The following is an 11,134-nucleotide window of genomic DNA, read 5'->3' as shown; positions in this document are numbered from 1 at the left end:
GCATCCCAGCCCTCGCCTCCGTGTCATCCTTTCCCCTGCAGGTGCTCTCCAGAAGGATTTCCAGGTGGAGAGATGTTGCTCAGGGGTTGTTTTGAGAGGCAGTTTTAGAGAAAGGTGTTTCACTGACTTTTAAGACAGGAGTGTCTGAATGTGCTCCATCAGGCTATTGCTGTTTTCCAACCTTCTCAACCTGCTCGTGCCTGGATAGAATGAACCAATCCTCTTCACTGGCTGCAGCTGCTCCAAGGACGATTTTATCTCTCTGACCAAAGCATTCTCCTTTCCACACTCAGCAGTCCTGGTGCCTGAGTCACGTGCTCAGCCTCCTTATCATCCCAAACACCCTGCACTGAACTTCCCCCCTTGCTCAGGGTTGTTCTTGCATTCCAGCCTGTCCTCAACAGGGCTGATGCCACCAGGCAAGTGCTGAGCAGAGCAGCATCGTGCCTCCCCTGGGTCTCCTGCTCACACAGCCCAGGGGGTTGAGGAAGTCCTCGGGGTCTGGGCACAGTTGGGGCAGTGGCTCCTGTTCTCATGGGGTCACTACAGGAGCCCCTTTCTCTGGCCCTGTGTCCTGGTTTCAGCTGGGTGGAGTTAATTTGTTCTCAGTATCTGTTCTAGTGCTGTGGTTTGGATTCAGAATGAGAACGGTGTTGATAACACACTGATGGTTTGGGTTTTTGATAAGTCCTGTTTATCCTAAGTCTTTTTTTTTTTTTTGCCTCCTACTCTGCCAGTGATGAGGTTGACAAAAGAAACTGAGGGGGAGCAGAGCTGGGACAGGTGATCCAATCTCACCAAAGGAATATTCCACAAATAGAACATCAGGCCCAGTCTATATAAACTGGGGGGAGTTATCAGGAAGGGGGGTCTGGCATCAGTCAGAGGGTGGTGAGCAATTGTATTGTGCATAATAATAGGTTTTCCCCTATTATTATCATTATTATGAACATTTACCATTGTTGCTGTATTTTTATTTTATTTTCAATTATTAAACTGTTCTTGTCTCAGCCTACAAGATTGTCCTCCCCATTCGCCTGAGCTTTGGGGAGAGAGGAAGGTATCACAACCCCCTGTTTGGGGCTGTGCATGCCAGGGGCCGAGGCAGTGTGGGTGGGGACGTGGCCAGTTGGTACCAAGCCAGCTTGTGATCAGGACTCGGGATGAAGATGTTCCGTCCTGCCCTGCTGTGTCCTGCAGACATCCCCCTCCCTCAGCTCCCAGTCTCTGCAGCCTGTGCTGCTGTCACTGCACTGCTTTGGAGAGCTCCTGGGCAGCCCTTGGAGACAGCTGGGCAGCCCACACCCGCTGCCTCTCTTCCTGCTTTAAATCTCTCCCTGCCTCCATCTCTCCATCAGCTTTCCCAGGAAGCCCTGGGCACAGACAGGGAAGGAGGAGGGCAAGGACAAGCACTGCCCGTGGGCCTGTGTGGTGTTATGAGCAGCACTAAGCACAGAGCAGCTCTTCTCATGATCCACTGACCCAGAGGGATGGGGGAGAACTGGAGAGAGTGGGATATCCTGGGGTCAACATCAGGACAATCTGTGAAGGGATGGGGAAAAAGAGAGAAACCCAAGTGGTTCAAAGGCAATCACCCTGTACCTGGCACCAGCAGCCCAGTGCCCAGGCAGTGTCCAAGAATGGCTCCATTGGGAAAATGCCCAGAGCTTTATTGCTGAACGTGGTGTGATATGTGCCAAGGGCAGTGGTGGAGTCACCATCTCTGGAGGGACTTAAAAGATGTGTAAATGGGACACCTGGGGATAGGGTTTAGTGTTGAGCTTGGCAGTGCTGGGTTAATGGTTGGACTCCTTGGTCTCAAAGGTCTTTTCATGTCTCCATTATTTTATGACTCCGAATGACATGGAATAGCCCTTTGGTCAGCTGAGGTCATCTGTCCTGGCTGTGTCACCTCCATCTTCTTGTCCACCCCTGGACTGCACTGCAGAGGATGCAGAGTGAGAAAGAGAGATGGCCTTGCTGGTGAGCAAGGCCTGTGCAGCAATAGCTCAAGCTTTGGTGTGTTCTCTGCACTGGTTTAGCCACACATGTGAAGCACAGAACAACATTGGCTGCTCTGAAGACAGTGACCCCCATCCCAGCCAGCACCAGTACAGACTGGTGTTCCATTCCCTCTCCTCTTGTCCTCTGAGGCTTTTTTTGGTTTGAGCCTCGTGTCCCAGAATGATGGCACCCAGGGCAAGATAAATTGCTGTATCTCCTCTCCTCTCCTCTCCTCTCCTCTCCTCTCCTCTCCTCTCCTCTCCTCTCCTCTCCTCTCCTCTCCTCTCCTCTCCTCTCCTCTCCTCTCCTCTCCTCTCCTCTCCTCTCCTCTCCTCTCCTCTCCTCTCCTCTCCTCTCCTCTCCTCTCCTCTCCTCTCCTCTCCTCTCCTCTCCTCTCCTCTCCTCTCCTCTCCTCTCCTCTCCTCTCCTCTCCTCTCCTCTCCTCTCCTCTCCTCTCCTCTCCTCTCCTCTCCTCTCCTCTCCTCTCCTCTCCCTCTCCTCTCCTCTCCTCTCCTCTCCTCTCCTCTCCTCTCCTCTCCTCTCTCCTCTCCTCTCCTCTCCTCTCCTCTCCTCTCCTCTCCTCTCCTCTCCTCTCCTCTCCTCTCCTATCCTCTCCTCTCCTCTCCTCTCCTCTCCTCTCCTCTCCTCTCCTCTCCTCTCCTCTCCTCTCCTCTCCTCTCCTCTCCTCTCCTCTCCTCCTCCTCCTCTCCTCTCCTCTCCTCTCCTCTCCTCTCCTCTCCTCTCCTCTCCGACCCTCTCCTCTCCTCTCCTCTCCGACCCTCTCCTCTCCTCTCCTCTCCTCTCCGACCCTCTCCTCTCCTCTCCGACCCTCTCCTCTCCGACCCTCTCCTCTCCGACCCTCTCCTCTCCGACCCTCTCCTCTCCTCTCCTCTCCGACCCTCTCCTCTCCTCTCCTCTCCTCTCCTCTCCTCTCCTCTCCGACCCTCTCCGACCCTCTCCTCTCCTCTCCTCTCCTCTCCTCTCCTCTCCGACCCTCTCCGACCCTCTCCTCTCCGACCCTCTCCGACCCTCTCCTCTCCGACCCTCTCCTCTCCGACCCTCTCCTCTCCGACCCTCTCCTCTCAATTCCTGGGGGCTTTGAGGGCTTCTGCCCTCCCAGAGCCTTCCACAGCCCAGGCTTCTCAACCAGCTTGTGCAGCAGCCACGCGTCCCTTGCACAGAACGAGCAGCGAGGCCCAGAGGACTGGGCTGGGCAAGGCTGGATCTGACGGGGGCTCAGCTGGAGTCATGGGTTCCTTCCACACCTGCAAGTGACGGTGCCCCAGGGGCACAGTCACCGGCTCAAGGTCCAAGTGGAAACCAGTGCTGACTGGTGTCCTTCAGGGGTCAATACTGGGACCATATTTGTTAATATGTTCATCGATGACATGGGGAGTGGACTGGGTGGACCCTCAACAAGGCTGTGCCTGACCCAAGCTGAAGGTTGCACTGCTGCACTTGAGGAAAGTGTTTCAGTCTAAGGGATCTTGGCTGACTTGAGGAATGGTCCCGTGTGGGACTCAGGAACTTCAACAAGGCCAGGACTGGAAGGGGAATGGTTTAGAGCAGCACTGCAGAGAAGGAACCAGAGAAAATGGAGGTTGAAGTATTTGACATGAGCTAGCAATGTGCACTTTCAGGCCAGAAATTCAGTCATGTCCTGGGCTGCACCAACACAAACATGGCCAGCAGGTCAAGGGAGGGGATTCTCTGTTTCTGGTCTGCTCTTGCTAGACCTCCCCTGGAGCCTTTAGTCCAGTCTGGGGTCCCCATATCAACACAGACATGGACCTGTTAGAGCAGCTCCAGAGAAGAGCTGCAAAAACGATCACATGGATACATCACACCTATGGAGAAAGGCTGAGGAAGTCCAAGTTTTTCAGGCACAAGGAGAGCAGGGTCTGTGGAAATCTTATTGCAGCCTTTGAATATGTAAAGGGGATGTATAAGGAAGTGGGAGAAAGATATTTTTCCGAGGCCTGTAGCGATTGGATAAGGAGCAACAGTTTTTAAGAGAAATAGAGTAGATGTAGATGGGATAAGAGGATGAAATTTATGATGATGAGTGTGGTGAGATACTGGAAAAGGAAGTGTTCAGGGTGATTTTGGTGGAACTCAGAGTAACTGATGTATTGACAGAAAAATGTCAGGAAGGGTTCTCCTGCAGTCTGATGGGAAGCCGGTTCTTGTGTCAGGTCAGTAAGACATTCACTGCTGAGAACTTGTGTCACAGAGTGGAGCTTAGGGAGGAAAAGATGTGCAAACATCTGGTTGTCGGTGGACAGTGGAGGGTAATTGTGTCCTGAGGCAAAGAGGCAGAAATTCAGACACCAGAGAGTCACTCCACACAGGACGGAGCTCACTCAGGGCCAGCCTGACAAATGGTGCAAAGCCATCCCCAAGAAGCCCCTCCCAGAAACCCCCTGGGGCAACATCTGTGCCTTGGGAGAGTGTCTGCAGGGGAAAGGATGACACTGAGGCGAGGGCTGGGATGCAGCAGAATTTAATGTGTCAAGGGAGGGAAGAGAGGTGGATCCAAGGGGAGAGCCCAGAGCAGGGAGCAGCTTTAGCAGGGGAAGCAGCTCCTGCCACAGAGGCCACTGCCCAGGCCAGAGAGGTCAAAGCCCCCGGAGTTGATGGGCACTCCCTGAGAGCTGAGGATGCTGCCAACGGCAGCGGAGGTGGAGGATCCCACGGCGGTGTTCTGTGGGAAGGAGCTGAGGATGGGCCCGGGCAGGGTCACCACCACGGGGGAGGGCTGGATGAAGACATTGGAGTCCTGGCACTGCCTGACACAGGGCTCATTGCAGCTGTTGGCCAGCGGGGTCGGGCCGCAGGGCTGGCAGGGCAGGCACGGGGTGTAGCAGGACATGTCTGGGGCTGGAGCTGCACCTGGGACAGAGGGCAAGAAAAATCAAGGCATGAGGTGTGTTTGAAGAGCACCCTTTCATCGCACCATGCAGATGCCTTGTCAAGACAAGATGTAAATTAGAGCATGAAGTGCTAGACTGATGTCCACAGGCTTCTCCTTCTGTTTAGCTAAAAAGTTCCCTGCCAAGAGCAACCAGGCCCAGGGATTTTCCACTTATTCCGTCACTCACTTCAGTCAAGCCCCAGCCTCTTGCCATGAAGACTCCGCCCCCATCCCTCTCCCATCATAAACCACCCCATAACTCAGCACAGTACAAAGTGACAGGTATGTGCTGAAAAAACCTGTGAAGGAAGAAGACAAAGAAGGAGAGGAGAAAAGTCTTCAACCTCACCTTGTTTCCAACAAGATGGAGGCAAGTGGACTGATGTGAGTGGGGAGAAGAGCCTGCTTTTATACTTCTCCTGCACTGCCCCAGGCTCACAGTCACTCCACAAGGGCAGAAATTTTCCAGCAGACTCATCTCCAAAGCAAAATATCCCAACCAATGGCACAGACTGTGCTTTTGTTTCTGTAAACGCTGCCATTCATTTCCTCATTTCTGACATTCCTTCTCTGAGCTGCAGGATCCTTTCATGTGCTACAATGAGAAGCCAAACGATAGCCCAGGTAGAATCCTGTCAGTGGGGCAGAAGTGCTGGAGGGTTCTGTGGGGGCAGGAAATGTTGGCCTGGGGCATTGAAGTGCAACTGTTTGCTGCTGCCTTTGTAGGAAGTGCCCCAGCTCTTCCCCATGCAGCACATGTAACCAGTCCCAAAAAGCTCCTCGTCCTTAGGGATGTGTCACTTGCTTCTCTCTCTTCTATCTTTCTCCACTCTCCTCCAGGATCACAAGCTGTGGCATCTCCAGGCAGCCAGGTTGTGCCAATGGTTTCAGGTCTCTTCCTCTTGGTGCCTTTTGCTCTGGGAAGGAGGTTTTCCAGGTTATCTGGGTGTCCAACAGCATCCTGGGTGGCCTTAGGATGGGGTTTGCCATCAGCCTGTGGAATGGGATCCCTCTTCTCTGCTCCACAGTGCTCAGAAAGCAGCTGCCACCAAGAGCAGCTGCCCGGTGTGAGAGAGGCACGGACATACTGGTACCAGTCCAGCAAAGGGCCTCAGAGCCCAGGGAGTGACTGGAGCCCCTGGGACAGGAGGGGCTGCCCGAGGTGGGCTTGTCCCCCTGGAGGAGAGAGGGCATCCGGGCACACTTCCCAGAAATGGGCAAAAGAGCTGCTGGGAGGGAGTCCAGAACTCAGAGCCAGACTCTCCTGAGTCCTATCCAGTGAAGGGACAAGAGGCAACAGGTACAGCTGGAAACATGGGAAGTTCCAGGGAAACATAAGAAAAGACATTGTTTGCGTAATGTTGGTAAAGAAGTTGTCTGTGGTTGACATGGACAGGTTGTGGATTCTTCATCCTTGAAGGAATTCAGAGCTTGACAGGACTTGGCCCTGAGCATCTTCCAAAGGCTGATCATGCTTTGAGCAGGGGCAGTTGGAGCAGATGATCTCCAGAGGTCCCTTCCAATCTCAAGGATCCTGTGATTCTATCATGGGAAATGATGGGTTCTGCACAGCTGCTCCTAAAAGGGAAGAACTGGTTGGAAACATTGGAATTCAAAGAAGGGCAACCTTGGTTCTCACACCTCAGAGACACTGGAGTCAAGACCTGATGGCAGGAAGGAAAGCCAGTAGCACAGGACAGGTCCTGGATTCAGGCACAGCAGATTCAGCTTAAGCAGCTGTTTGGGATGATTTCATGGACACAGCTTTTGGGCAGCACATGGTTCAAGAGCAAAAAGGGTCCAGCCCAATACTCAAAAACAAGGAGATGTCTGAGTAGACTGGCTTTGACCAAGTGGGGTTATGAAGGTAGACCACCAACATCCAAATGCAGTGTCCTGGAGCTGAAGGAAGGGATGATCTTCAAAGAAGGAATTTAGAAATATTTCATATTTCTATGAACAGCATTGGGGTGCTGTTACAAAAATCAAAGCTCAGCATGCCTTGAGTCTTGAGACACATCCAGAGGAATAGACAACAAACATTATCCTACACAAACAGTTAAAGACTGACCAAGGAAAACGTGGTGCAACTGCTGACATGGGCAGCTGATTTCCTGAAGAGTGTCCAGAGAAAAGGCTGGGGGAGTCAATGCCTTCTCTCTCTCAGTCATCACCTAGGAGTTCTCCCAGGCTGCTGTGCCCTCTCATCTAGTTGAAGGAAGTAGTGGGACACCTCCAGCAGTGGGTGAGCTTCAAGTCAAGGATTGCCTGAGAAAAGCCAATCCATACAAGCAGAGGGTGGAAGGGAATGGATACACCTGCCTTATCTACTTGGGCTGAGACTTGTCTCAGGCTGTGGTGAGGAGCTTTCCTGAATGTTTTGTGGAGTTAAAGAAAGGGTTGCAGAAAACATCTCCCCACCACCTTGAACACACCCTTGGGTCTCACATGACATGACTTCTCTTGGAATTAGTGCTTCATCATGGTCCCTTTCCCCTGACCCAGACTGGCTCAGCCTGGAGCATAAATTGGTACCATTTGGGAAGCAGAAACTTGCCCAACTCGCAAGTAAATGTGGCCTGGCAGGACTCTGCAGCTCCACGTGCCTGGGGATGCTCAGGGAGGGGACGTGCCCAGAAGAGCCCCAGGTACAAACCCAGCTCTCAGACTACACCAAGCAGTGATGCTCTTCCTGCCCTGCAGACATGGAGGCAGCTGGGACTCACCCCAGGAGGGCAAAGGAATGCCTTCAGTAGGCAAATTTCCTGGAATGGACTCTCCCAACCCATGGCGAGTCATGCTCTAATTTTGGATTCACCATGTGTCATCCTTTTGGTGTGCTGGGTGCAGGCCCATGTCCCACATAGAGCTGAATTTCCCTCCAGCAAGGGCTGCTCCATCCATGCCTCAGAAAAACCATCTTCAGTCACTGGGCTGTTCCTCATTCACAGCTCTGGGCAGCTTGAACAGACACCACCCTCAGCACGGACTCATTGCCATCACTCCACAGCTCAGGGGGCTTTCAGGACAGTTGGCTTGTTCTGGAAAAGATTCTCCTGCTAGTGTGGTGCCAAATTGTGGGGTCACAGTGTACGGTGATCTGAGGAAGCTGGGAAGAACAAGGTGCTTCACTGAGCCCCAACACACCCCTAGGGCAGTGAGAAAGGACCCAGCTCCACAGGGCGAGTTGAGGAATCACAGGGTTCAGGAGAGCAAGTTATCCTTCCCCATGCCACTCATGACACTTGTTGGGAACCCCAAAAGGCTGCCAGGAGAGAGGACAACCTTGCCAAACAAACTGCTTTGGGCAGGAGTGGACTGAATTGCTGGGAGGGTATGTTCAGAAACCTCCAAAGAGGGTAAAAAACAACCACAACATATTTCCTCAGATTGGTGTCAACAGTCTCCACAGACCCCTCCAGAACATGGAACACATCTTCTGCCCTGTACAGATGTGTCACTGCCCCAAATCCTTGGGCCTTTCATCTCAATACTTGAAAGGATCCTCGGAGGCCTAATGGTCATGTCAGAAATGAGGAAATGAAATGGCAGCGCTGATGGAAACCAAAACACACCCTGTGGCATTAGGTGGGATATTTTGCTTTGGAGGTGAGTCTGTTGGAAAATTACTGCCCTGTGCAGTGACTGTGGGCCTGGGGCAGTGCAGGAGCAGTATAAAAGTGGGTTCTTGTCCTTACTCTCTCATCCATTCCTCTCGTCTCCATCTTGTTGGGAACAAGGTGAGTTTGGAACACTTTTTTCACTTCTCCTCCTTCTCCTCCTCCTCCTGCTTTTCCACCTCCTGTTGTGGGATATCTTAGGACATACCTCTCCCTTTGTCATATTCTGGGGTCCTGAGGGTACTTGCCACGGGGGAGGGCAGGTAGAAGATAGTGCGGCAAGAGAAGAGGTTCAGGCTTGGCTGAAATGTCTGCACAGCCATGGGCTAGGTGGGGTCCTCCCTGGGGCTGCAATTCCTGCCAGGGCTCTTCTGAGGGAAAAGGAGATTCCTGTGGTCTCTTTGTTATGTTCTTTTGGGATGAGGGAAAGGGTCTCCCTCATGTGAGGGGTGAGAGGTTCCTCTTCAAGCACAACTCATGCTTTTCTTCCCCCACCCTCTGTCCCAGGTGCAGCTCCAGCCCCAGACATGTCCTGCTACACCCCGTGCCGGCCCTGCCAGCCCTGCGGCCCGACCCCGCTGGCCAACAGCTGCAATGAGCCCTGTGTCAGGCAGTGCCAGGACTCCACCGTGGTCATCCAGCCCTCCCCCGTGGTGGTGACCCTGCCTGGGCCCATCCTCAGCTCCTTCCCACAGAACACCGCCGTGGGATCCTCCACCTCCGCTGCCGTTGGCAGCATCCTCAGCTCTCAGGGAGTGCCCATCAACTCCGGGGGCTTTGGCCTCTCTGGCCTGGGCAGTGGCCTCTGTGGCAGGAGCTGCTTCCCCTGCTAAAGCTGCTGCCCATGGCCCTGGCAAGGAACCCAGGGACACACAGGATGGAACCGCCCTGGGGACGCAGCATCGGCTTCTGCTTCCAGAGGGGCTGAGCGAGCCCAGCATCCCTTGCAGAAGGACGGGACCAGCCTGGACTCTGGGCAAGCACGGCCCAGCCCTGCCTCTGCCCTCTGCCACTCTCTCCCTTCCCTCCTGTGTCCTTGTTCCCTTGTGCTCCCGTGGGCTCTCAGCCCCACAGAACCAGCCTGGGGAGGACCTGCTGGCTCTACCTCCTTTGTGGATCAGGCAGATGGACTCCTGGTGGGATGTCTGCCAGATGCAAAGGAGAGAGATTCTCTACCCCTGGTGCTCCCTGAACTGAGGTCTCCACTCAGAGCAATCTTTTTTCCCTCTTTTAACTCAATAAACTTCTGCTGCATCCCAGCTCATGTCTCTGTGTCATCCTTTCCCCTGCAGACATTCTCCCAATGTGCCCAGGGGAAATGGTGTTGTCTAGGAGTGGTTCTGAGAGGGGGTTGTTGGAAAAGGCTGTGCAGTGTTTGTCAATGTGGTTTTGCAGTGAGGCTGCTCAGTCAGGAATTGTGTGTACTTGCTGGTTTTTAAAGGTCTCTGTCTATTTGGGGATGGAGTGACCAGTGAAGTTCAATGTCTAACATCTGCTTCGTTGTGCTCACCTTGTCTTTTGCCTTGGTAAGCTCATCCCTGTAACACAAGTAATCCGAGGGAGGAGGGATGAATGCGTTATTGACAAGACAGAGGGAATACCTTCCCAGGAAAGCCCAGGAGATCCTGTCCTAGCAATAGCATTGAGGTTCAGAGTTGTGGGGTGAGGTGAAAATAAAAGCATGAAAACAGGAAGGGAACATACCACCACACCATCTTCAGGGAGAGTTTGTCCCAAGAGCTGGAGGCCACAGGTTTGTGGTCTTTAAGTTGGTGCAGGGATGTTTTTTGCAATCCTTTGTTTCCCTCAATGAAGCATTCCACAGAGCTCCTCACACTGCCTGTGTCCTCACTGTGAAGCAGAGTCCCCCCTCCTCATTGCTGGCCTTACCCCAGTGGGCAGAGGCACAGGCTGACCCAGGGTCTGTAGGATCATGCCACAGTCAGGGTGGAAAGAACCTGCAGAGATCATTGGGCCCAACCCCTTGTTCCCAGCTCAGTCAGCCATGAGCATCCAAGGAGGGCAACTGCACAACCTTCTCAAGCAGTTATTCCACTGCTTCATCCTCCCCTTGATGAAGAACATTTTCCATCTATTTAGTCCCAGCCTCTCATCCTTCAGTGTGAGTCCAGTGTCTCTAGTCCTCCAGCCACGCACTGCCACAGTGTTGAGCCTGGATCTGTCTTCTGGGGCACCTCACCAGAGCTACTCCAAATCTGCTCTCAAGTCTCCCACTAAAGCCTCCCCTTCACACTCAGCAAGTCTCATACCCTCAGCATCTCCTACTCAGGGAGGTGCTCCAGCTCCTCATGATCCTGGAAATCCTCTGCTGAACTCCCTCAGTCAAGGGCTTTCTTGTACTACATCTTTCCTTGTGTCAGAGCAGAGTCCTGGATGCCATGAGGTGAGTGCTGAGCAGAGCAGCATTGTGGCTCCCATGGATCTCCTGGTCACACTCCTGCTCACACAGCCCAGGAGGTTCAGGACAGTCCTCTGCATCTGGGCACATTGGGCCAGTGGCTTCTGTTCTCATGGGGTCACTGCAGGAGCCCCTTTCCCTGGCCCTGCTTTGGGGCTGCTGCTTGCCAGGGGCTGA

At 53.4% G+C, this 11,134-nt stretch overlaps 2 protein-coding genes across 2 annotated transcripts; one reads left to right on the top strand and one right to left on the bottom strand.

The window, feature by feature from the left end:
- Window positions 1–4,499: 4,499 nt before the first annotated feature.
- Window positions 4,500–4,891, bottom strand: LOC116798891 (feather keratin Cos1-1/Cos1-3/Cos2-1-like). Its single transcript, XM_032711585.1, has one exon. The coding sequence runs from the start codon at window positions 4,874–4,876 to the stop codon at window positions 4,571–4,573; it is 306 nt and encodes a 101-aa protein (XP_032567476.1). The 5' UTR covers window positions 4,877–4,891; the 3' UTR covers window positions 4,500–4,570.
- Window positions 4,892–9,063: 4,172 nt separating this feature from the next.
- Window positions 9,064–9,790, top strand: LOC116798893 (feather keratin 1-like). Its single transcript, XM_032711587.1, has one exon. The coding sequence runs from the start codon at window positions 9,066–9,068 to the stop codon at window positions 9,369–9,371; it is 306 nt and encodes a 101-aa protein (XP_032567478.1). The 5' UTR covers window positions 9,064–9,065; the 3' UTR covers window positions 9,372–9,790.
- The last annotated feature ends 1,344 nt before the right edge of the window (window positions 9,791–11,134 follow it).

This window comes from Chiroxiphia lanceolata, chromosome 26 (genome assembly GCF_009829145.1).
Source record: "Chiroxiphia lanceolata isolate bChiLan1 chromosome 26, bChiLan1.pri, whole genome shotgun sequence".
Taxonomy (NCBI): Eukaryota; Metazoa; Chordata; class Aves; order Passeriformes; family Pipridae; genus Chiroxiphia; species Chiroxiphia lanceolata.
The sequence above is the reverse complement of the archived record's forward strand: the minus strand, read 5'-3'. Positions and strand labels throughout refer to the sequence as shown.